Raw genomic sequence first — 27,527 nt, 5'->3', positions numbered from 1 at the left:
TTTCTTGTTTTTCCTGACAACATCCGGTGACCTACACCTGGCTCTACGTGTCCCATCTGGTGCTGGACCATGCCATTACATGTCATCAATATTCCGTTTCCAAAATCTACAACAACCCAGGTTATCATGGCCGTGTTCTGTATGGGGCGAGTCTAAATACCATCATCTACTAGAATCCCCCTCTGCTTACCCAGTTCTAGGAACACAGCTTGCTGAGCCCAACTCCTGCCCACCCATCCTACATTCCTTCCTTCCTGGCTTCCTCCAAAATGGTATACATAGGCTAGGGTCTAAATGCTGGCTGTTCCCCCTGACAGATACTCACTCCCATCACTGGGAAAGAGTCCGACATGAAGATGAACACAGGCCAGGAAGACGGTTTTCTCCAGTGGAGATGGCAATCAGAAGCAAGTGGAGAGAGGCCACCATCAACTGGAATGGAACTGTTCCCCTTTTCTAAAGAGAAAGCCAGGATGTGCAATGACGTCTGAAGCGTCAGCACCGCTGGGATACAAAGCCTAACTGGGGGAGAGACCATTTCACATCTACATTCCTCATGCCGAAGCCCCACCAAACCCCGCCCCCCGTGAGCAGTCTGTTCTTTCTTTGGTCCTCTGTGAACTCTCTGCAGTTGCTATATCAGTGCTGTAGGAGACATACAGGCCACTTACTGCAGCACCTGGAACGTGTGTCCTCTATACTCACCTAGACTGGTGCCTTCATTTTTATTCAAAAGAGAAACTGAAGTCTCTTTCCTTCACGCCCTCTCCAAATTCCCCTCTTCTCGGTGTGATTCTCCCCGGGGATTATGGAAGCAGGGAGCTAGCTTTCATTTGGGGATGAAGTCATCAGTAATACATCATCAGATTTTTACTTATGGCAAGAACTCAAGCCTTCTCAAAGATTTCCTGGTATGAAGAGCTTTCCCTTCCAAGGTTACATTTTGAGTGCCCACATTAGCAAGTTCTTGTCATTAAAATAGTAAATGGGCTTGAAGTGGGGTCTATTCCTGGTAGGCTGGCTATTGCAGCTGGCTGGGAGTTCAAGCCATCAAGGAGAGCACACAGAAGGAGAGATTCTTTCTATCAGTGCTATGTTTGCTTCGTTTCTTTATAAGCTGGATATAAATACATAGACGGACAAACAGATAAACTGAGAAAGAAGTCTGATTCCTAGACAAAATAAAATTATACACAAAAAAAAATCTTCTTATGTCATTGTTCAAGGGGGAAAACAATTTTTTTTAGAATATGATCTTTCCCTGTCCTGCTGAATGCTTACACTTTTTCTGTAGAAATACATAGAGCAAGACACATATTCTTTCTAAAAGAAGCACAGGGGGACCATCTAGACCTTTTTCCTACCCACCCCACTGGTCTACCGACTCATAGAATTAGGGCTTTGTATTCATAAGCCAAAGGTTCGTTTGCAAAGAACAACTTGTCTGCACCCGTTGTCCAAATTAATTTGTTAAATGCATTTTCTTTTGGCTCAGAGAATAATGTTTCAACTTGAGAAGCATATAGTAAATGAAACTTCAAGGTGAATAATAAATTATGTCAAAAGAAAAAGGCAATATGGCTTGGATTGCTGATTACAGTATCCTTATCATTGATGCTTTCATTCGGGATTTTAAATACATTGGACAAGTGAGTGGATCCCTACAGACCCTCAGCATATTTCTTAGTCTTAGCAATATTGTGCTTTTCCTGAGGTGCGAACCTGTTTTTGTTTTACAGACACTGACTTATTTCTAACTAAATCTCCCTTTTGGTGTGGACTGCTGGAAAGCTTAGAGCCTAATGAGAACCATAGCAAGTGCATCGGTCAGAAACCTCCCAGCCACAAGTAAGAGATCTCACTAAAAGTGTCTCACACAGTAAGGACATTCCTTTCTAACAAGAATGGTCCAGATAGGGGCCCATCACTCTCTTAGATCAACCATGGTTCATCCTCTGGGACTGAGCACAGGATACTCGATATCAGAACATAATCAGGGCTCTGTAGAAGGAAGAAGGGCAGGATGACTGTTGTGTAGACAACCAGCAGTGCTGCCTGGCAGTATATTAGTCCTTTCAAAACGCATTTTTTAATTGGCCTCATTTCTGAATCTATTTTCTATCCTACCCTATTTTTCTTTTGAATTCTTAATTGATTTATAATTTATGTTATTTTGCTGTATTTTGTGTGCTGTTATAATGTCTTAAATTATTCCTGGAACAAATGTATTAATAAGTAAAATAATAGAGGAAAGATTAAGAACATGTTTTATATATAGTTGTATAATAATTTTGACATAGAAAGGCATTCATCACTTTGTACGTCAATATCCAGTGAAAATGAGTGTTTATTTCAACTTATGAACACGGCACCCAATAATGTTTGATTTTTTTTGTAACGTGGAAACATGTTATTTAAAAGTAGCTAGGAAAAAAAAAAAAAAAGTAGCTAGAAATTTCCTAGGACTGGCAGTTCACCTTTGAACTCTCTGTGTTTTGAGATAAATGACTTTAATTGTCCTGTCAGCTTCTAAAACATAAAGCAGGAGAAAGCTATTTGCATGCAGATAGAGATAATAATTTTTCTGAGCAGTTACCTAAACTGAATGTGTTTTTAGTGAGACCACGCCCCTGAGGAGACGGCAAATACTTTTGGTATGTCCCTCAAAATCATTGTTTGTGGGCTTCCCTGGTGGAGCAGCGGTTGAGAATCTGCCTGCCAATGCACGGGACACAGGTTCGAGCCCTGGTCTGGGAAGATCCCACATGCCGGGGAGCAACTAGGCCCGTGAGCCACAACTACTGAGCCTGCCCGTCTGGAGCCTGTGCTCCGCAACAAGAGAGGCCGCGATAGTGAGAGGCCCGCGCACCGCGATGAAGAGTGGCCCCCGCTTGCCGCAACTAGAGAAAGCCCTCGCACAGAAACGAAGACCCAACACAGCCATAAATAAATAAATAAAAACAAATACTTTAAAAAAAAAAAAAAAAGATCCACACATAATCCTCAAGGTGAAATAAGCATTTCCATTAAAAAAAAAAATCATTGTTTGTTCTTAGCGAAGATGCATGTATCATTTTTGTCAAGGGTACACTCACCAATGTCACAAGACCAGGCGGGACCAGGTCGAGGGGCAGGCGGGCCTGAGTTTCCCTGGCCAGGTTTGGCATCTGCACGTTATGTTCAACCTTCCATCACACCTGGACCTGATTTTATTTATAAGTAGGTAACACAAACTATGGATATTCACTGTGGGCTGTTGTAATTGCCTCGTCAGGGCCTCAGAGACACAACAGTTCACTCATTCACTCAGGGAGCTTTTTAAACATCACCTATGTGCCAGGCACTTGGCTGGGTGCTGGAGAGACACAGTGAGCAAAATGAGCCATGGGCCCTCTTCTCTCTGGAGCTCTTCTGAAGCAAAGGCATTCAAGAAACCGCTTTAATGAATATAAACTTGGAAACTGAGATAAGTGTTCAGAGGGAAGGTATTTCTGACGTGTAATAGCTTATAATAAAGGCTGGAAGTTCAGGAAAAGGCATCTCTGAGGAACAGACGGCTAAGCTGAGGTAGGAAGGCTGAGTGGAGATAAGCAGGGGAGGGGCAGAAGGGAGAGCAGGTGCCAATCCCTGCAGTGGACACGCTTGAGGAACAGAGAGGCAGTGGGTCTGCCGTGCAGAGCGCGGAGTGGAGCGTGAGAAGCAGCTGGAGGGGCAGGGAAGGACCCACCACAGGGCACTGTAGACTAGGAGGCGTGGGCAGCCTTGGAAGGTTTGCAGTGGCCTGAGAAGATGTGCATTTTGAGAAAATGCCTCAGTGGGGAGAATGGATTAGAGAGCCCACAGTGGACACGGAGACTAGTTAGAAGGCTACAGCAGGGGTCTAGACAAGAAATGACCAGAGCAGAGTGGTGGCAATGAAGGTAGACCAAAGTGGGCCACTCAGGAGAAATTACGTGGTGGGTAAAGCAGACAAGGCCAAGAGATTGATTGCTGGGGTGTGGGGGTGGGGGGCGGAGATGAGGGAGAAGGAGGCATCAGGAATAGCTTCTAAGTTTCTGGTTTGAAAGCTGGATGGAAGTTTGTGTCTTCATTGAATTTAAAAACACTAAAAGAACAGCAGTTTTGGAGGGGAGGAAATCCCAAGTTCAGTCTTGGATGTGAAGCCTTCATATGCAGAAGTAGAACAGTGGGTTAGAAATAAAGATCTGGACCTCAGAGGAGAGGTTTGCACCACACAAGTACATCTGGGAGGCACCAGTGGCGAGAAACATGATGTTCGGGAATAAATTTGCCTGAGGAGAGTATGGTGTAAGAAGAGAACTGGGCCTGAATCTGAGCCCCGAGGAGTTCCACTGTTAGTGTTCAGGCAAGTTCTGATGAGCCTGGAAAAGAGACAGAGAAGGAGCAGCCAGAGATATAGGAGGTGGCCCTCAAATGACATCTAAATAAAAGGTATTTTCAGTCAGTGACTCTTTTATGTCAAAACTCAACCAGAGAGAATGGACTTCGAATAAATACAGCCAGTCAGTTTCAGGAGAGCCGGAAATTAATTCTGCTGAATGTGTTCATATCCCCTCTCTTTCCAAGAAGGACGTGGGGTGGCTGATAATTGGTAAACTTTCTGGAGAACTTGGTGTGTCTTTTTTTTTTTTTTTTCCTCCACTTATTAAACCCAATTTTTAAAACTTCTCACTACTGTCCACCAGGTGGTGCTATGAGAGTGACTTTTTCAATCTCATCAAAAATAATTAAGTAAACGTGGTCAATTCAATCACACACACAAAAATTAGCAAATAATTATAAAATTGATGCGACGGATATTTAACTTCTGTGATACTTAGAACTGGTGTCACTAAGCACGGCGGGTAGTACTGCTCTCCTTGGAGTCTCCCTCTGTCTTCAGCTCCAATGGCGGGGAGGGGGGAGGGGTGCGGAGGAGGTGCAGCAAGGACTGTAAATGTTAGCTCTCAACTACTTGCATTTGCATTGCCGCCTTCCTGGCGCAGACACCACTGGACTATGAAAAGAGCTGCCCAGATGCTCCCCTCCGCTTCTCTCTTGTCCACTTCTAACCGTTTTCAACACAACAGTTATCTTTTAAAACTTTGAATCTGATCATATTATACAGTAGAGTCATGTTTATGGACTTTGGACAAAATGCCAAAATCTTAACATGATCTCCAAGAGCCTGTGGGCTTTAACTTCTGATTCATCTCATGCCCCTCTCCTCATCACCATGCTCCAGCCAAGCCAAACTCACCCCCACCTGAGGAGCTTTGCCCATCCTGCTCCCTCTGCCAACAACGATGTTCACCCCTATCTCACTCTTCAGATCTCTGCTTAAAAACCACTTCCTCAGATGGGCCTTCTCTGACACTACCCCCCATCTAATAGCTCTCCCTGGTTTGTCTCTCTTAGCACCTAGTTCTCCTTTATACACTCACTGTGGTGGTTAATAATTACATACTTATTTGTATGCTTACGTGTTGAATGCCTAACTACCCACTAGCCCAGTGGTTCTCAGACTTTTTGGTCTCAGGACCCCTTTATGCTCTGAAAATGATCAATGACCCCAAAAACCTTTTGTTTATCAGGGTTATTCTGTTAATATTTATCCTGTTAGAAATTAAAGCTGAAAATCTGTTTAAATATTTATCTATTCATTCATTTAAAATAACAATAATAAACCTATTACATGTTAACCTATCTTATGAAAGACAACTATATTTTCCAAAGGAAGCAGTGGCATTACTTTTTTACATTTCCGTAAATTTCTTTCATGGCCAGCTTAACATGAGATGGCTATATATTCTCATATCTGCCTCTTATTTCAATCTGTTGTGATACACTTTTAGGCTGAAATACATAAAGAAAATCTGGCCTCACATAGATATTTAGCCGGAAAACAAAGGAGAAATGTAATAGTTCTGTGGCTCTTCTTCTTTGATACTACACCAGAACTCTACAAGTAGTCATTTCTGAACGGTTAGTTGCAATGCAGGAAGTGAAACCATATCAACGAGCTTTTCAAACTCTGTTATATTAAAATTCATTGGTGTATCTTGCACTTTCAATGCATCTTTCCTATGCACCAGTCATTTGGAAAATATTGCTTTGTTGAATTATGTAGATCATTAAATGTTGTCATATTTTATAATGCCATATCAAAAACTCGTATTAGTTACTAATGAACTATTGCTACATGAAACAACATGGATGGAGCTCATAAACATAATGTTGAAGGAAAGAAGCCAGACAGGAAATACTATGTGCTACACAGTTCCATTTATATATAGTTCAAAAATAGACAGAACAAATCTGCAGTGATAAAGGTCAGGAGAGTGGTAACCTGTGGGACTAGTGAATAGAAGGCGTACAAGAGGGTTGTGGGGTGCTAGTAATGTTATATTTCCAAGTCTGAGCACTGGCGACACAGCTGTGTTCACTTGCAAAAATTAATCAGAATTATACATTTAAATGTATGCTCTTTTCTATATGCATATTATAATTAAAAAAAAAGATTTTTCTGAACTAGGACGTTTGAGGTTAGACATATAGATCAATGGAAGGGAATTATGAGTCCAGAAATAAACCCTAAATTTCATGGTCAATTGATTTTTGACAAAGAGGGCAAAACAATTAAATGGGAGAAAGAACAGTCTTTTCAATGAATGGTGGTGGGATAACTAGATATTCACATGCAACAGATGAAGTTGGACCCTTATCTCACACAATACACAAAATTTAACTCAAAGTGGGTCATAGATATAAATGTAAAAGTTGAAACTACAGGACTCTTAGAAGAAAACATAGGAATAAATCTGAGATTTTGTATTAGGCAATGGTATCTTAGATACAATACCAAAAGCACAAGCAGTAAAAGAAAAGATTGATAAGTTGAACCTCTCAAAATTAAAGACATTTGTTCTTCAAAGAACACCGTCAAGAAAAGACAACCACAGACTGGGAGAAAATATTTGAGAATCATGCATCTGATAAGAGACTTGTACCCAGAATATGTAAAGAACTTGTATAACTCAATAATAATTCAGTTTGAAATGTGCAAGTGATTTGAATAGAGATTTCTCCAAAGAAGATCTACAAATGGCTAAATAAGCACACAAAAAGATCTTCAACATCATTATCCATTAGGGACATGCAAATTAACACCCTAAGAAATATTACTTCACACCCACTAGGATGGCTGTAATCAAAAAGACAAGTGTTGGTAAGGATGCTGATTGCTTCATTGCTGGTGGAAATGTAAAATGGTATAGCCACTTTGGAAACCAGTTTGGTAGTTCCTCAAAATGTTAAGCATGAAGTTACCACATTAGCCAGCAATTCACTCCTAGATATGTACCCCAGAAAAACAAAAGCCTATGTCCACACAAAAACTTTCATGCAAATGTTTATATCAGCATTATATTATAAATGACTATTTATAATAGTCAAAAAGTAGAAACAACCCAAAGGTCCATCAACTGATAAATAAACAACATATTGTATATCTATACCATGGAATATTATTCAGCCATAAAAAGGAATGGCCTACATAGATGACCACATCACAGTTGACTATAACGTAGATGAACTTCAAAAAATTATGCGAAGTGAAAGAAGTTAGTCACAAAAGACCACATACTATGTGATTCAATTTATATAAAATGACCAGAAAAGACAAATCTATAGAGGCAGAAAGTAGATTCGTGGTTGCCTAGGGCTGGGAGGAGAGGGTAGGCAGGGAGGATGGGTAGAGAGTGACTGCTAAAGGGTATAAGGTTTCTTTTCTGGATGATGAAAATGTTCTAAAATTAGATCATAGTATTGAATACACACTCTGTACATACACTAAAGAACATGTAAACAGATGAACTTTATGGAATGTAAATTATATCCCAATAAAGCTGTTTGTAAAAAATAGCTATTTATAAGGGGTACTAACACCATTTGTTTGCAAGGGGCAGTAGTAAAATAGTAAGGATCTGATAGATTTGCAAAGACAAAAAGTCTTTGCCTCTGACCAACGTGTTTTGAGAGGCATGACTGTTTATGGTGGAGGGAGAGGGTGAAAATTTCATCACCATCCCCTGCTCCCTAACATAACCAACACTGTTCCCTAAAAAGAAACTGGTACTTTGGCCTATTTCACACGCTGCAATCAGACCCTCCCCTACTTGATTAAGCCCCTTCACCTCTAATTAGCTTTTGTTTTGCATGAGATTATAACCCCACGAGGAGGGGGGCAGCCATGCAAATGGCCCCTTCCTCTCCCAGAGGACCCCAGCTTCACTGCTCTCTTTCGCCTTTCTCCCCTGGTGCCTGAATGGCTGACCACCATCCACGAGAGATGTGCTGCAGGGAACACACAGGTGACCCCTGGGCAGCAGCCCAAGAAGCCACAATGTGCAAGAACTAATCAGACTTGACCAGGCAGAAAGACAGAGCAGCCCTGACGGGCAAAACGAAAGTAGAAGGTGAGCAACCCGCTTGATTGCTGCTTGAAAGTAAGAGATTCACTAACTGAGCAATTTAAAGCCACCGGGGAGGAAAGAGCTGTGCAAATGAGCTGGCTAAGTGAACTCAACTGTCACCATAGAAAGTAAAATAGCCCCTGGCTGGTGGGCAGTTCACAGGACAGTCTCAGAGCGCTGTCGGTACCAGGTCACGGGTGAGGTGAGGGCAAGCATGCAACCTATGAACCCTTTCCGAATGGTGAGTCCAGCTCAGAGTAACACCAGATATACTCCAGAGCCTGAATTTCCAGGGTAATCAAAAGGCAGAACGTTGCTCCACGCGCAGAGCTGTAATCACTGCTTAAAGCCTTTTGTAGCTGCCCCTGCTATTAGCGTGTAAAATGAAAAACCAATTTGGAGTCTTTTCCATAGAATGAGATTTCCCATTTCAAAAAAGGAACAGTACACCATAGAACATACTTTGCTCCTTGGAATGATCTAGGTCACGTTGCCCTGCATACTCAGGTTGCAGCTGCTAGCATAATGGAAAGGATGAAATCATTGTCCAAGAATTTAAGAGATCCAACTATGTAAGGTGTGACGGATCTCCTTGCTCTGCCCCTCAAAGTGCTACCCCTTCCCGGGAACAACCGAAGAAATTTGTGTGAACAACTGCCATTCCAACGTACAGGCCATACCCAGGCTGGGTTTTTTTCTACTTTCTTCCCATATACATATATACACACACACTTTTTCAGATTCTTTTCCATTATAGGTTATTATAAGACACTGAATATAGTTCCCTGTGCTATACCGTAGGTCCTTGTCGTTTATCTATTTTATACATAGTAGTGTGTATATGTTCACCCCCAGCTCCTAATTTACCTCTCCCACCCCCTGCTAATGCTCTGGTAACCATAAATTTGTTTTCCATGTCTGTGAGTCAATAACTCTTAAAGCCATCAGTCCCTTCTATTCTTCTCAGTACCTCCTTCTCACACACTGCCTTATAAGTGATTTATTGGTCTGAGAGATACATTTAATCAGTCGTTTGATGTTGATAAAAAGGTATCTTTTGGTGACCTAATCAAGATCAATCAAGTTCCCTTTACTGATGAAAAGAATAGGGAGTGAAGCAGGGCTGATGCTGATGAGTGTGAGAGAGAGAGAGAGGAAGGAAGGGAGGGAGGGAGGGAGGAAGGAAGGGAGGGAGGGAGGGAGGGAGGAAGGGAGGGAGGGAGGGAGGGAAGAAGGGAAGAAGGGAGGAAGGGAGGGAGGGAGGAAGGAAGGAAGGGAGGGAGGGAGGAAGGAAGGGAGGGAGGGAGGAAGGGAGGGAGGGAGGAAGGGAGGAAGGAAGGAAGGGAGGGAGGAAGGAAGGGAGGAAGGAAGGAAGGGAGGGAGGAAGGGAGGGAGGGAGGGAGGGAGGGAGGGAGGAAGGAAGGAAGGAAGGAAGGGAGGGAGGAAGGAAGGGAGGAAGGAAGGAAGGGAGGGAGGAAGGAAGGGAGGGAGGGAGGAAGGGAGGAAGGAAGGAAGGGAGGAAGGGAGGAAGGGAGGGAGGGAGGGAGGGAAGAAGGGAAGAAGGGAGGGAGGGAGAGAGGGAGGGAGGGAGGGAAGAAGGGAAGAAGGGAGGGAGGGAGAGAGGGAGGGAGGAAGGAAGGAAGGGAGGGAGGAAGGAAGGGAGGGAGGGAAGGAGGAAGGAAGGAAGGGAGGGAGGAAGGGAGGGAGGAAGGGAGGGAGGAAGGAAGGAAGGGAGGAAGGGAGGAAGGGGGGAAGGGGGAAGGAAGGGAGGGAGGAAGGGAGGGAGGGAGGAAGGGAGGGAGGGAGGAAGGAAGGGAGGGAGGGAGGAAGGAAGGAAGGGAGGAAGGAAGGGAGGAATGGAGGGAGGGAGGAAGGAAGGAAGGGAGGGAGGAAGGGAGGAAGGGAGGAAGGAAGGGAGGAATGGAGGGAGGGAGGAAGGAAGGAAGGGAGGGAGGAAGGGAGGGAGGGAGGAAGGAAGGAAGGGAGGGAGGGAGGAAGGAAGGGAGGGAGGGAGGAAGGGAGGGAGGGAGGGAGGAAGGGAGGGAGGAGGGAGGAAGGGGGGAGGGAGGGAGGAAGGAAGGAAGGGAGGGAGGGAGGAAGGGAGGGAGGGAGGGAGGGAAGAAGGGAAGAAGGGAGGGAGGGAGAGAGGGAGGGAGGGAGGGAAGAAGGGAAGAAGGGAGGGAGGGAGGAAGGAAGGGAGGGAGGGAGGAAGGAAGGGAGGGAGGGAGGAAGGAAGGAAGGGAGGGAGGGAGGGAGGAAGGAAGGAAGGGAGGGAAGGAGGAAGGAAGGAAGGGAGGGAGGAATGGAGGGAGGGAGGAAGGAAGGAAGGAAGGGAGGAAGGAAGGAAGGGAGGAAGGAAGGAAGGAAGGGAGGGAGGAAGGAAGGGAGGGAGGGAGGAAGGAAGGAAGGGAGGGAGGGAGGGAGGGAAGAAGGGAAGAAGGGAGGAAGGGAGGGAGGGAGGGAGGAGGAAGGAAGGGAGGGGAGAGGGAGGGAAGGAGGAAGGAAGGAAGGAAGGGAAGGGAAGGGAGGGAGGAAGGAAGGAAGGAAGGGAGGAAGGAAGGAGGAGGGAGGAAGGAAGGAAGGGAGGGAGGAAGGAAGGAGAGGAGGGAGGAAGGAAGGAAGGGAGGGAGGAAGGAAAGGAAGGAAGGGAGGAAGGGAGGAAGGGGGTCAAGACAGACTGGTAAGGGACAAGCTGCCCAGAGAACTAAACTGAGAAGAAAAAGAACAGTACAGCCCAGTAACTGTGCACATGTTTTATGGAAAAGACATAACAGATACCTGTTTAGTCAGAAAAGCTGATTTCTTATAATTAGTCTGCCTTGATATTTCGCACCAGAAGAAAATAGCATTCCCTTCTTGAGCTCCAATTTTCTCATTTTTAAATAACTACAACCCACAATCTGTTTCCAAAATTATTAGGATGACAGCAGTTACATTAACTACTTTAGGCTCCTTCAGACAATAGTGAAACAATCATCAAGGAGAGAAAAAAAATGCTTCACGCTTTAGCGGAAGTTTAATAGTTAAGAACTTCGCGTACATTTTTAAACACAATGTGTCCGTGTACTTTAAAGACATGGTATTGAAGACTATAGATAATGTTTCCTAACACTGACTTAGGTCCACATTCTGCCAATTGCTATTACCAAATTTTAAAAGTGACCGTTTCATTCATGCAAATGCCTTGACATAAATTTGATGTTTTTAGAGCATGCCGAGCTGCCTATGAAATGATAGCAGCATTGTGGTATCAGGCAAATAATGACCCCAAATTAAGTTTGTTATTAAGTTACAACAAGGGTCACCTTGTATGTGCAACTTACAACTGCAGGAAATGGCTTTCCCTTAAACTCCACAGAATGGAATTTAATGCAAGACGGCAGGAAGGTTGAGATGTGTGAAACGGCCACTGTCCACATTGACTGGGTCTTTCCCCCAACACTCCTGCACCTGAACATTCTGTCAGCCCACACATCTCACCTCCACCCGAGTCCCACACCATGGGAACCTCTCATCCCTCCCTTCCAGCATCCAGGAACAAGGAAGCACCCGCTGTAACCTTCCAATTAGGTCAAATCTCAAGAGCCCTCTGCTACAACAGAGGAGGTCCACACTTAGTCAGAAGTCTCACACTCCCACCAGCTACCTACCATCCATGCTTCTTCAATCTCTGCTTTAAATCCCTACTTGAAAATAGCTTCACAATCTAGTATTGTATTGGAAACGCTGTTTACATAGCAAGAGAGAGAATCACAAAGAAAGCACATGACCAATTTCCAGCCTAACTCACCTCTGTCACTATATTTTTAGCTCATAATCAAAAGGATATGAAATAGATGGCATTTAAATTGTGTTAGGTTTGCGATATGCTTTCCCATGTATCAGCTGCTATTGTAAGCTTCACAACGATCTTGAAGTTGGACTTAGTAACCTGTTTTCCAGGTGAGGAAGTGGATTCAGAGAAGGTAAGCAAGCTGCCCAAAGTGTTATATCTAGTGACCTGCAAGGCCAGGACTGGGAGCTTCTGGTTTCCTCCAGGACTCCTTCCCCCACCCCTCCCTCTGCTCGCTAATTAGTTCAAGGCTCACTGGGTAAGTGGGAGGGGGGCACAGGGGAGGGGGGCCAGCCCATCTTTTCCCAGGGCCCTTAGACCAGGGTCCCTGGTACTGCTCTCAAATCATTGAGTCTGAGTCTTGAGGGTTGATAGAAAGGGAGACTTCAAAGCCGAATGCTGTTGTGCCATCTCCCCGACCTCAAACAGTGTCCTTCAAGAGTCCACAGCAGGTTAACCAACTTTTGGAATCTTTCTGAAAGGTGCCAGGACTCCTGTTTCCTCCAGCAAAAAGTGAATTCTGCCCCAGCATGCCATTGGTCCTTGTTGCCTGCACTGATTCATCCATTCATTCATTCATTGTCTGCCTCTCCTCGCTAGGATGTTAGCTCCATGAGGACGGGAATTTTGTCTGTTTTGTCCACTGATAAATCTCAGCACTTAAAAACAGTGCCTGGCACACCATCAGTTCTGAATAAAAATATGTTGAATCAATACACAGATCCTATAAGGTTTTCCTATTTTAACTAAATCACACCTTACCACAATGTTTGTTTAAGGCCATGGGCAAAATCCCCAGAAAACAAGGGAAACGTGGTGGAGGGAGCTGCCCCAGAAGGGGGTGTTCTCGGCACTAGGGGCCCTACTAAGTTACGGGCAGTGGGAGGGAGGAAGGAGGTGCTTCGAGTGATGGGCACAGTTTTTTAAACCTGATAATTAAACAAAATAATCAACCTCCTCTAAAATATTTGATAAGTACAAAAAACAACTAGGTACCAGAAGCCTTATTTCAATGTTAAAAGAATATACTGTTTGGTATGATCTCAGTTTTTAAGTATATAATGTGGTGTACTTTAGTTACTTATGCACTTACTTAGAAAATGCTTCTAGCAGTTCTCCGTAGGCAAAGACGAAAGATGCACTCAGAGCAGATCTCTGTCCTGCCCAGTCACGTGAGGCAGTGGTGTCCTGCAGCTGGACTCCCAGGGCAGAGAGTGCCAAGTGTGTGCATCAACACCCAACTCCAAGTCCTGTGGCATCACCTGGATAGGTTGAAATTGGTACGAATATTTCCGTCACAAAAATTGGCAAACGAAAACTCAGGGTTTTTTATCTTTTCAGAGATCTGCCGGTTAAACACTGACCAATATACCACTGCTTGAGGAGTCCTGTTAATTATAGAAGTGTAGGTGGTGGCCAGCCATGACCCTGGAGAGAAGGATGTGATTGGTCTCTACCTTTCATGGAGCTTAGCAAAAGCTCCCCTCCCCCTAGTAGGGAGGACTGGAGAATTGTGTGGATGGGTAGATCCATGAGCATCAAGTGCCCAGGCTCCTTCTGGATAAGAAGGTACTGTAGGGCTTCCCTGGTGGCGCAGCGGTTAGGAGTCTGCCTGCCAATGCATGGGATGCGGGTTCGAGCCCTGGTCCAGGAGGATCCCACATGCTGCGGAGCAACTGGGCCCGTGCACCACAACTGCTGAGCTTGTGCTCTGGAGCCCGCGGGCCACAATTGCTGAAGCCCGCATGCCTGGAGCCCATGCTCTGCAACAAGGGAAGCCACTGCAGTGAAGCCTGGGCACCGCAACGAAGAGTGGCCCCCGCTGGCCACAACTAGAGAAAGCCTGCGCACAGCAACGAAGACCCAACACAGCCAAAAATAAATAAAAATAAAATAAATTAATTAAAAAAAAAAAAAAAAAGAAGGTACTGTAATGCCCCACCCCTGTTTACTGAAATTCAAGTTAGGGAAACTTGTTAGGAGAACCATGGTGTGATCTCAAGCAAGATCCAGTACTATCAGCAAAGGGCAATGACGCCATCATACAAAATTACCCTGAGGAAAAGGGGGTAGTTTATTTTTTTTAATTTTACTTGAAATATAGTTGATTTACAATGTTGTATTCATTTCAGGTATACGGCAAAGTGATTCAGTCATATATATATATACATATATCAATATATATACTTTTTTAGATTCTTTTCTATTATAAATTACAAGATATTGAGTAAAATTCCCTGTGCTACACAGTAGGTCCTTGATATTTATCTATTTTACATATAGTAGTGTATATATTTTAATCCCAAACTCCTAATTTATCCCTCCCCCCTACCTTTCCCCTTTGGTAACCATGTTTGCTTTCTATGTCTGTGGGTCTGTTTCTGTTTTGTAAATAAGCTCATTTGTATCATTTTTTTAGATCCCAAATATAAGCGATATCACATGATACTTGTCTTTGTCTGACTTACTTCACTTAGTACGATAATCTCTACGTTCATTCCTGTTGCTACAAATGGCATTATTTCATTCTTTTTTATGGCTGAGTATTCCATTGTGTATATATACCATAACTTCTTCATCCATTCCTCTGTCGATGGACACTTAGGGTGCTTCCATGTCTTGGCTATTGTAAATAGTGCTGCTATGAATACTGGGGGGAGTTTAGAGTTGGTCCAGACTCAACACAAAGGCCTTGGGATGGGCTACTTCCCAGCTGTGCCATTCCTCAGCTGTTTCATGCTTTGGGACTCCATCACTCTGACCTTGAAGCTAACATGTGAAGCGCCTCTGTAATGCTTCAGAGAGTACCAAGGTCATCTGTCCAATAGCACAGAATCGGTCTTCAAGAGCAATTCTATGATGCAATGAGTGGGAGAAGAATGATCACATTTTCTGGGGGTACTCACACCTGGCATCTGGAAACAGGACTAAGCTGCTCTATCCCAAGTAAGGTCCTGGAGTTTTTCAACAAATAAGCATGGGGAGTGGGGCATCCTATAGAACAGAATTCCAGGGGGAGATTCTAGGCTTCCTGTTAACAAGGTAGCATGGATGCTCAAGCAATCACGTGATAAGCAGAGAACGTTTTATATGTACATATATGAGAAAATATATTCAGATAGTAAGAATGAGGATCAGGAGATGAGGGAATTGCGGATGATTCTCTTTACACTTTAGTTTTTACGATTCTATAAGAAAAGTAAATCGTAAGCCCATGGGTTTTGCTGTTGCATCAAAAACATTCAAGTTCTTCCCAGTGGCAGGAAGATGCCTCCACACCCAGAGGCTTGCCCCTGTAGGGCTAATAAGGGAACCACCTGGATTGTACCCTCCAGTTCAGACCTTGCCAGGATCCGCTCCACTCCAGGCACAGGGGAGAATGGCAGCGCGGGGGCCCTGCTGGGGCCGACTGGGGGGCTCGCGAAGGTGACGGGCTGTCACCAGCCTCACCAGGACAGGGAAGAGAAGCACAGTCACAGTCAAGATCCGCAGGCCCCTGGATGCAGACGACCCCATGAAGACCACCTACCCCAGCCGCTCCCTGCCACTGTATTCGATGAGAGGAACTGTGGCTGATCTTTGATCTTTTTTCTTCAATTTCTTTAACGTCATATTCTCACAATTAAACAAATAAAAGGCAAAAACAAGATTGGTCAACGGGTGAAACTTTATAAGATTTTCTCTGGGTTTTATGTAAAGTAGGAACTCTAAGGACCTACTGTATGTTTGTGTGTGTGTGTGTATATATACATATATATATACATATGACTGAATCACTTTGCTGTACACCTGAAACTAACACAGCATTGTAAATCAACAATACTTCAATAAAAAATAAAAATTAAAGCGACTTTTTTAAAAAGTAGGGACTCCACAGTCAAGATGAGACTCTTGTGCCTTGCTGAGTCTCTGTGGGAGATTTTTTTGTGGGTATGGGGTGGGGGAGAGGGACTTCCATCCTAACATTAGTTTGACTCTAGAGAAATCTGTCTCCACTCCTGAAAGCTGTGAGGGACGCTGATGCCGGCAGCTGCACGCCCCCTGCCTTCCCCCCCACCCCGACCCCATGCCAATGACAACTCCTCTGTGAGAGACAGACGTCAGGGCAGGAACCACTCAACCGCAGTCTTTAATAACTCTCTCTCTCCATGCTAACATGGGATCAATGAGATCTAAATTGAAATGTGTGGTTGAATGGCTTTCTGAAAATGTCCTGTGCCTCTGAGTCTTTGCAGAAGTTACACTCTCCTTCAGGGCAAGTTGGGGTGGGTACTCATGTGGATGGCTATTGTGCACCTAACCCCTTTCACAGAGCTAGCACAGAGGAGAATGGATTTATGCTGCTGACGGAATGGGAAATGCGATTTGAGGAAACAAGGCATTCTCCAGCAAGCAGAGCCTGAGAGGTGAAGGCTTCCGTGCTTCTCCTTTATTTAGGGGTGGAAACTCCACAGAGCAGGAGCGAGGGACACGGGGAGGGAGGCAGGGAAGGAGGAGTGCCACGCGAGGGTGAGATGCATGGAAGGCACTAGAAGCTTGACCTCCTGCCACTCCTCTGAGAAGCCTTTTTTTTTTTTTTTTTGCCACGCCATGCAGCATGTGGAATCTTAGTTCCCCGACCAGGGATCGAACCTGTGCCCCCTGCATTGGAAATGCAGAGTCTTAACCACTGGACCACCGGGGAAATCCTGAGAAGCCATTTAAAATGTGCCTCAGGACTGTTCAGCTGGGTGAGAAAGGGGAAAAAAACGTATCTAGCAGCCCTCCTCTCAGGTTGAAGGTTTATTCCAGGGGGTGTTTTCTGCCCTGCATTTCCGGTTGTGTGTGTATGGGGGTTTTACAACTTCCCATGCATCGGTGTCAACAGGGAGGGCCCAGAACAGAAGGCAAGAAGTCTGAGGGGCAAGCGTGAAGCTGGGGGTGGCCCAGGCATAGCTGGTCACCACTGCAGCCTCTGGACCTGGAGACGTGGGCTGGTCATCAGCTGGCTTAACTCCTACACATGCCTCAAATATCAGATCAGATGCTCCTCCACCAGGAAACCTTCCCCGACAGGCCACTCCTCCATGGTTCCACTAAATTGATTCATTAATACTATGTTCACTGACAAATGATTCCAGCCAGAAAATTATTAAAGGCTTTAGACTCTATAAAATAAATTACTATTTAGTAAACTAAAAATTCAACACTCCACCTGCTGTTTTAACTTAACATGCCCAAGATAGACTCTCTGGTGGTTTTTAAATTCTTGTTCACTGTGGCAGAAATTGATAGTTATCCCCAAATCTTCATTTCCCTCCTTCTACAGTAATACAGTTATACTAATAGTTTTTATCTGGGCAGATGTCCTCCCAGAATACATTTCCCAGGCTCCCTTGCAGCGAGATGCAGCCACGTAACTCAGTTCCAGCCAATGGTATGTGAGCAGAAGCCAGGAGTGCAAATACCAAGTTGGGTCCTTAAAGGGAAAGAGCGAGGGCGCCGTCATTCCCTTCACCCTTCCCACTGGTTTGAATGTGGGTGGACACTGTGGAGATGGTCCATCTAGGCCCACATGGACGAGAGCAGCACCTTCAAGACAGTGAATCAAAAAGATAGGACACCGGGACCCTTCACCCTACTGCTGCTACCCCCGCCCTGGACCCTTATATCCAGACTGTTTGGTGAGAAAAAGGTACACATCACGCGTTCATCGTCTAAAAGAAAAAAACTGTATTGACTGTCTTACTATATACTTAGGACTTCCTAAGTTCTGGGAACTCAGAGTAGGACTGTGGAGATCAAAGATGTCATTCTTACCTAAAAGAAGCTGTTGGCCTAGTGACAAGGGAGACTATAAAAAATATCACACACACACAAGTGTGACAAGGGCTACGACAATTAAGTACAGGTGCTGGGAGAGTGCGTGTGAGAGGGCTTCCTGAAGGAGGTGACGTCCATATGATTTCTAAACAAGGAAGGGAATCCATAAGGAAGAAATACAAAAAGAACAGCATAAACAAAGACAGTGAGGCGAGAGAGCGTGGTGCCTTCAGGTGAGAAGGCGGTGGAGCCCAGCAGTGACGGGAATGGGCTCGGTGGTCAAACTGCTCAGATTCAAATCCTGCTTTAGCACTTATTAACTGCTGGACCTTAGGTGAGTCACTTAACCTCTTTGTGCCTACCTCGTAGAGTTGCCATCAGGACTGCATGAGCTAACCCATGTAAAAATCCTTAGCACTGTGTTTGACTTCTAGTACAGAACAGGCTCGGTAAATATTAGATTAAAAAAAAAGAAAGAAGTAGGTATGACTGGCACCCAGAGAGCAGAGTGAAGACTTATCAGAGAAGAGGCTAAAGGGATAGCCCGTGACCAGATCATCAAAGAGTGTGGGTATCATCCGGAAGCCTAAGGGATTTTAAGCAGAAAGTTCACGTGGTCAGAAAGATTTCTGCCTCCCAAGAGCTCAGTTTGACGGCAGAGGGACACAGAGGTCACCAGGGGTCAGTCCTCCTTTCTAAATGAGTCTTGGCTTTGCACAAAGAAAAGCATTTACTCCACACATCTCACCCCCTAGGCAAATATTTTTTGTGAACTGTAGACTGAGAAAATGGGTGGACCAAATACAGATGACCGCGCTGGTAATGACAATTCAGCATGCCTTCTGGCGGAGCCTCACTGCCTTGTCCCTGTCTCAGAGGAAGACTTTTATTGCTTTTGCCACTATTATTCAATAACAAACTAAATTTCCACTTCCTGTCTTGCTAAGAAAAATTTCCATGGTCAGATGACCAAGAATATCATTTTCCACCTGAATGAGGTTAAGTCATTGCAGGGGGCTCCCTTGCAGTCAGGGATAAATTCACTGAAGCTTTTCTCAAGGTGGAACCTGACTTACTTTCTTAGTCTGGTTTTTCCATGCAAGCATAACCAAAAAATACTCCGAAGCTGGCCTGGCTGTTTACATCCCTCAGATGACCCAAGCATATTCGCGCTCTGAACAGCGCCCTGGGAGCAGTGCACTCCGGTTGCGGCTTTCTCTGAAATTTCTCCACCTGGTATTGGATGGCCCAGCTCCTGCCATGTAATGACTTTCCTCCCTGCAGAAATGGTGAGTGCCAACAAAATAGTGATTCTTTTCCTTAAATAAAGAATGCCAAATAAGGTCTGCACAGTTTCCTATAAAATATCTGCATATCTGCACAAAGGGGGAATAAATAACATATGCAAATCCTTGCTGGAAGGTGGGGGGAGAGCTTTCTTTCCCAAATAAAATCAAATCACCCTGAAGCAAGATTTAATGGGATTTTTCCATGAGTATGAGTGTAAGCAAATTCACCAAAATCCTGAAAGCTTCCCAGGAAAGACAATAAAAAGCACTAGAAATACCACCTCCATTTTCTGGAAGGGTAACCAGTTAAGTCTGCAGAGCCTCAGCTACAAAGGCATAGGTGACCCCTTGGTCTTTGGATTATCCCTTTTATAAGTAATGGTGATCAGACATTGAAGCAAGAGAAAATTACATGAAACACACCTGGAGACACACTGGGAATTCTGTGCCTCTGTAAAGGGTACATTCACCCATCATAGGCTCACTTCTGATCTCTCAGTCCCCTCCTACCTGGAAGTCTCACTTTTCAGATGGGACTTCACTGTGCAGTCTCTGAATTACTGGAGACTGGGTCTTCTCTCCTCATTAGCAGGGGCAATCTCCTGTTGTGTCATATGCATGGCTAATGTCCCATTATGCCTTCTCCATTACTTAGCTCTAATTACTCCAAATTAGTGTTTTCCCATGGCACACCAAGGAGGGAGGAGCAAAATGAGAAAAGGAGTTCTCTTCTCATTCTTTGAATGTCTCGTCTATTCCTCACCCTCAAAACATTCCAGAGACAGGTGGCAGAGCTCCCCAGGACTCTAGCTGCCTCTGACAAAACAGTGTTGGTAGAATGACCTTTCAGAGGCGGGGAACAATGAAAATGAGACAAATTCCACTGATCCCAACAACGCTTTGTCATGAGCATACCAAACGTTTCAATGATTTCTACATTTGAAAAGCAGAAATTGTTCATTCACAGATCGGGGGAAGCTCCAAGACTATTGTTATAGTTCTTCAATGTCAGTTACTAGAACAGGAAAATGACCCGAATACGCATGTGTAGATTCATCCCATCTCCAAGTTATCTCTGAGGAATTCATGATTTATTATATGCTGCCACTGTATTGAAGTTAATTATGTATATGTATTATTTCTTCTATTAGATTGGAAAGTCTGGGAGGCCAGAGATAACATCTATTGCCTCTTTACTTTGGGGAACAAGCTGGAAAATATAATCATGCATATATGAGTTCACACACACACACACACACACACACACACACACACATTGTATACCCTACAGCCCAGCACAGTGCCTTTCCTAGTACACTCTTTAATTATTTTTTAACAAATTGTTTCAAGACTTAATGACAAAAGCAAGATGTAAAACTGTTAATACAGGTCATTCCTAATATTGTCAAATAGAGCTACATAGACATCTACGCATGAAAAGTAGATAATTAGAAAACGTTAATACTTATTCTGAATGGTAGAATATTTTGTCTTCATTCAAAAAATTTCCAAGTTTTTTTTATGATGAACACGTATAATTTTTATAATCAGGCAAATGGTATTCTAAAAATATTTCTGTAGCAAGCACTGTATATCTAAATTGTTAAAAGGATCCGTGTACAATTTTCAAGAGGCTGAAAGCATCTGATTTTGCAGTGAGGGAGTAAGAGTTTAAAGGAGAAAAGGGAGGATACGATGAAGATTACTTTACAGTCTGCGTTTCCCTGAGACTCCAAGATCTGCTGCCCTCTGAACATGACTGAGTAGATGATATAAGAAAGACACCCCACTTCTAAAATCAACACAAAGCCACTGAAACCCCAAAATGCAGATGATTCGGGGTTCCTACCATTGAGGCCTAAAGCCCTGATACTGGGAAGACGATGGAACCAGGAGAATGTTAAGGATGGGCACCCAGCGCCTGGGTCTCCACTAGCACAGATGCCACCTCTGCACAAGTTACAGAAAACTCCCCAGAAGATGAGGTACCTGAAGGCCCTTCCTTGCCAGGCTGCAAGCTTGGCGAGCCTGGGGCTGGACTTCCTCCCTACTCTTGCACTCTGGCTCCTTTGTACAGGGCACGAACTGCCACCCTGCACTGAGACCTGGCCAGAGAACAGGACATCAGGGGATGCTGAGGACCCACGCCAAGCTGTAGATGAGCAGTGTTCACACGAGAGCCTGCACCTCTGCAGACAAACAAAGACCTTCCCAGAGAAACTAGAGCAGGGATTATTTTAAGGTACCGGATTTCTAGACCCTATGCTTCCTTAGGCACTCTGCTAAAACCGATCCACCTAGGAGAGGGGGCTGCATCACAATAATCCCCTCCCACACTAACCCTCACCTATTCCAAATCTTACGGTTGCATTGCCCCAGGGTATAAAGACCTCTCTCTTTGTTAATTAATCAATCAGGAACCCATAACTCCTCCTGCCTTTCTCTGTCTTATACAGCTCTAAGGTTAAAGGCGGAGCTCAAACTTTAAGCGGGCCAGCTGGTGTTGGGGCGCACGAAATGCAGAACAGTGAAAGCCAATGGATTAGGGATTCTGTCAAATAGAACTATAATTGTGAAATGCAACTGAGTAGTTTGGCTTGTGTTGGGATGTTGTGAATTAAAATACATAGTCAAGTAGAGGGTGGGAATAATCATTTTTATTTAAAAAGGCTCTATCCCTTTTCTTTGAATTTGAAAATATTTAACTTTTGATTATGGAAATTTTCAAACATATACAAAAATAAAGAATAGTGTGATAAACCAAGTACCCATCACCCAACCTCAAAGAAAATAGGCATCTTTCCACCCTTGTTTCATTTCTTTCCCTACACACACATACACAGACATACACACAAACACACATACTTTATTAGTAGTGGGGAAGGGATATTTTAAGCAAACACTATATCTTATATATCATATTATCCATAGCTATTTCTGTACATATCTCAGCAGATACATCTTTCTATACCTCTCTCTAAATATAAGCACAATATCATTATCACACCTAACAAAAATAATGATCCCTTAATATCATTTAATACCTATGCCATATTTAAATTTTCCTAATTATCTCAAAAATGTCTTTTTTCCAGTTGACTTCTTGGAATTAGTTTCCAAACAAAATTCGTACATTGCATTTGACTTCATTCAATCTATTTTAACCTATAACAGTTTCCAGTTCTCTTTTTTGTATTCCTGACCCTTATTGAAAGAAATGGACTGTTTGTCCTATAGAAGTCCCTTCTTTTTATAGCTTTCTAGTATTCCACTGTGTGTGTACCATAGTTATTCAACTAGTCCTTTATATGTCAACTTTTGCATTCTTTCCATTTGCATTTTGAGTTTGGTGCTACGATGAGAAGAGTCTTCGTATATTTATCATTTTGTATTTTTGCCAGTGAATCTTTAAAATGAATTTCTGGGATATTACGTAAATGCATATGTAATATTGCTAGCTTTCATCAAATCCCCTCCATAGGAGTTATACAGTTTTACACTCCTCCCAGCAATACAAAACAGTTTCTGCTTTGGGTAGTATAGTCATTTTCACAATGTTGATTCTTCCAATCCCAGAACATGGTATATCTCTCCATCAGTTTGTATCATCTTTGATTTCTTTCATCAGTGCCTTATAGTTTTCTGCATAGAGGTCTTTTGCCTCCTTAGGTAGGTTTATTCCTAGGTATTTTATTCTTTTTGTTGCATGGTAAATGGGAGTGTTTCCTTAATTTCTCTTTCTGATTTTTCATTGTTAGTGTATAGGAATGCAAGAGATTTCTGTGCATTAATTTTGTACCCTACTACTTTACCAAATTCTTTGATTAGCTCTAGTAGTTTTCTGGAGGCATCTTTAGGAATTACGAATGGCATTTTTCACAGAACTAGAACAAAAAATTTCACAATTTGTATGGAAACACAAAAGACCCCGAATAGCCAAAGCAATATTGAGACAGATAAACGGAGCTGGAGGAATCAGGCTCGCTGACTTCAGACTACACTACAAAGCTACAGTAATCAAGACAGTATGGTACTGGCACAAAAACAGAAATATAGAGTCAATGGAACAGGATAGAAAGCCCAGAGATAAACCCACACACATAAGATATGTCACCTTATCTTTGACAAAGGAGGCAAGAATATACAAGGGAGAAAACACAGCCTCTTCAATAAGTGATGCTGGGGAAAATGGACAGCTACATGTAAAAGAATGAAATTAGAACATTTCCTAACACCATACGCAAAAATAAACTCATAACGTATTAAAGACTTAAATGTAAGGCCAGACACTATAAAGCTCTTAGAGGAAAACATAGGCAGAACACTCTACAACATAAATCACAGCAAGATCCTTTATGACCCACCTCCTAGAGTAATGTAAATAAAAATAAACAAATGGGACCTAATAAAACTTAAAAGCTTTTGCACAGCAAAGTACACCATAAACAAGACGAAAAGACAACCCTCAGAATGGGAGAAAATATTTGCAAATGAATCAACGGACAAAGGATTAATCTCCAAAATATGTAAACAGCTCATGCAGCTCAAAATTAAAAAAACAAACAACCCAATCCAAAAATGGGTGGAAGACCTAAACAGACATTTCTCCAAAGAAGACAAACAGATTGCCAACAAACACATGAAAAGATGCTCAAAATCACTAACCATTAGAGAATTGCAAATCAAAACTACAATGAGGTATCACCTCACACCTGTCAGAATGGCCATCATCAAAAAATCTACAAACAATAAATGCTGGAGAGGGTGTGGAGAAAAGGGAACCCTCTCACACTGTTGGTGAGAATGTAAATTGATACAGCCACTATGGAGAACAGTATGGAGGTTCCTTAAAAAACTAAAATTGGAACTAGCATATGACCCAGCAATCCCACTACTGGGCATATACCCTGAGAAAACCATAATTCAAAAAGAGACATGTACCACAGTGTTCAAGGCAGCACTGTTTACAACAGCCAGGACATGAAAACAACCTAAATGTCCACTGACAGATGAATGGATAAAGAAGATGTGGCACATATATATAATGGAATATTACTCAGCCATAAAAAGGAATGAAACGGAGTTATTTGTAGTGAGGCGGATGGACCTAGAGTCTGTCATACAAAGTGAAGTAAGTCAGAAAGAGAAAAACAAATACCATATGCTAACGCATATATATGGAATCTTAAAAAAAAATGGTAATGTTGAACCTAGTGGCAGGACAGGAATAAAGACACAGACGTAGAGAATGGACTTGAGGACACAGGGTGGTAGGGGGAAGGTGGTACAAAGTGAGAGAGTAGCATTGACATATATATACTACCAAATGTAAAATAGATAGCTAGTGGGAAGCTGCTGCATATCACAGGGAGATCAGCTTGGTGCTTTTCGATGACCTAGAGGGGTGGGATAGGGAGGGTGGGAGGGAGGTTCAAGAGGGACGGGAGGGAGAGGAACCAAGATGGCAGAGTAGAAGGATGTGCTCTCACTCCCTCTTGTGAGAACACCAGAATCACAACTAGCTGCTGGACAATCATCGACAGGAAGACACTGGAACTCACCAAAAAAGATACCCCACATCCAAAGACAAAGGAGAAGCCACAGTGGGATGGTAGGAGGGGAACAATCACAGTAAAATCAAATCCCATATCTGCTGGGTGGGTGACTCACAGACTGGAGAACACATAGACCACAGAAGTCCACCCACTGGAGTGAAACTTCTGAGCCCCACGTCAGGCTTCCCAACCTGGGGTTCCAGCAACGGGAGGAGGAATTCCTAGAGAAAGAGACTTTGAAGCCTAGTGGGAATTGATTGCAGGACTTTGACAGGACTGGGCGAAACAGAGACTCCACTCTTGGAGGGCACACACAAAGTAGTGTGCGCATCGGGACCCAGGAGAAGGAGCAGTGACCCCAGCGGAGACTGGAGGGTCTCTGGCAGAGGTGGGGGTGGCTGTGGCTCACCGTGGGGACAAGGACACTGGCAGCAGAAGTTCTGGGAAGTACTCCTTGGCGTGAGTCCTCCCAGAGTCTGCCATTAGCCCCACAAAAGAGCCCAGGTAGGCTCCAGTGTGGGTTGCCTCAGGCCAAACAACCAAAAGGGAGGGTACCCAGCCCCACCCATCAACAGTCAAGCAGATTAAAGTTTTACTGAACTCTGCCTACCAGAGCAACAGTCAGCTCTACCCACCACCAGTCCCTCCCATCAGGAAACTTACACAAGCTTCTTAGATAGCCTCATCCACCAGAGGGCAGACAGCAGAAGCAAGAACTACAATCCTGCAGCCTGTGGAACAAAAACCACATTCACAGAAAGATAGACAAGATGAAAAGGCAGAGGGCTATGTACAGATGAAGGAACAAGATAAAACCCCAGAAAAACAACTAAATGAAGTGGAGATAGGCAACCTGCCAGAAAAAGAATTCAGAATAATGATAGTGAAGATGATCCAGGACCTCGGAAAAAGAATGGAGGCAAAGATCGAGAAGATGCAAGAAATGTTTAACAAAGACCTAGAAGAATTAAAGAACAAACAAACAGAGATGAACAATACCATAAATGAAATGAAAACTACACTAGAAGGAATCAATAGCAGAATAACTGAGGCAGAAGAACGGATAAGTGACCTGGAAGACAGAATGGTGGAATTCACTGCTGCGGAAAAGAACAAAGAAAAAAGAATGAAAAGAAATGAAGACAGCCTAAGAGACCTCTGGGACAATATTAAATGCAACAACATTCGCATTATAGGGGTCCCAGAAGGAGAAGAGAGATAGATAGAAAGTACCAGAGAAAATATTTGAAGAAATTATAGTCAAAAACTTCCCTAACATGGGAAACGAAATAGCCACCCAAGTCCAGGAAGCGCAGCGAGTCCCTTACAGGATAAACCCAAGGAGAAACACGCTGAGACACATAGTAATCAAACTGGCAAGAATTAAAGACAAAGAAAAATTATTGAAAGCAGCAAGGGAAAAATGACAAATAACATACAAGGGAACTCCCATAAGGTTAACAGCTGATTTCTCAGCAGAAACTCTACAAGCCAGAAGGGAGTGGCATGATATACTTAAAGTGATGAAAAGGAAGAACCTACAACCAAGATTACTCTACCCGGCAAGGATCTCATTCATATTCGATGGAGAAATCAAAAGCTTTACAGACAAGCAAAGGCTAAGAGAATTCAGTACCACCAAACCAGCTCTACAACAAATGCTAAAGGAACTTCTCTAAGTGGGAAACACAAGAGAAGAAATGGACCTAAAAAACAAACCCAAAACAATTAAGAAAATGGTCATAGGAACATACATATCGAGAATTACCTTAAACGTGAATGCATTAAATGCTCCAAGCAAAAGACACAGGCTCGCTGAATGGATACAAAAACAAGACTCATATATATGCTGTCTACAAGAGACCCACTTCAGACCTAGGGACACATACAGACTGAAAGTGAGGGGATGGAAAAAGATATTCCATGCAAATGGAAATCAAAAGAAAGCTGGAGTAGCTATACTCATATCAGATAAAATAGTCTTTAAAATAAAGAATGTTACAAGAGACAAGGAAGGACACTACATAATGATCAAGGGATCAGTCCAAGAAGAAGATATAACAATTATAAATATATATGCACCCAACATAGGAGCACCTCAATACAAAAGGCAACTGCTAACACCTATAAAAGAACAAATCGACAGTAACACAATAATAGTGAGGGACTTTAACACCTCACTTACACCAATGGACAGATCATCCAAAATGAAAATAAATAAGGAAACAGAAGCTTTAAATGACACAATAGACCAGATAGATTTAATTGATATTTATAGGACATTCCATCCAAAAACAGCAGATTACACTTTCTTCTCAAGTGCGTGCGGAACATTCTCCAGGATAGATCACATCCTGGGTCACAAATCAAGCCTCAGTAAATTTAAGAAAATTGAAATCATATCAAGCATCTTTTCTGACCACAACGCTATGAGATTAGAAATGAATTACAAGGGGCTTCCCTGGTGGCGCAGTGGTTGAGAATCTACCTGCCAATGTAGGGAACACGGGTTTGAGCCCTGGTCTGGGAAGATCCCACAAGCCACGGAGCAACTAGGCCCATGAGCCACAACTAC

The 27,527-nt window shown here is 43.4% G+C and overlaps 1 protein-coding gene across 1 annotated transcript in view; it reads left to right on the top strand.

The window, feature by feature from the left end:
• MINDY4B (MINDY family member 4B) overlaps positions 1 to 2,967 on the top strand; it is a 46,143-nt gene extending 43,176 nt beyond the window's left edge. The window contains exon 12 of the mRNA XM_082459715.1: positions 318 to 2,967. Coding sequence (XP_082315841.1) covers positions 318 to 460 — 143 coding nt within the window. The 3' untranslated portion in view covers positions 461 to 2,967. The remainder of the gene's footprint in view (positions 1 to 317) is intronic.
• Positions 2,968 to 27,527: the final 24,560 nt, after the last annotated feature.

This window comes from Balaenoptera physalus, assembly GCF_965194825.1.
Source record: "Balaenoptera physalus genome assembly, chromosome: 4".
NCBI lineage: Eukaryota > Metazoa > Chordata > Mammalia > Artiodactyla > Balaenopteridae > Balaenoptera > Balaenoptera physalus.
The sequence above is the reverse complement of the archived record's forward strand: the minus strand, read 5'-3'. Positions and strand labels throughout refer to the sequence as shown.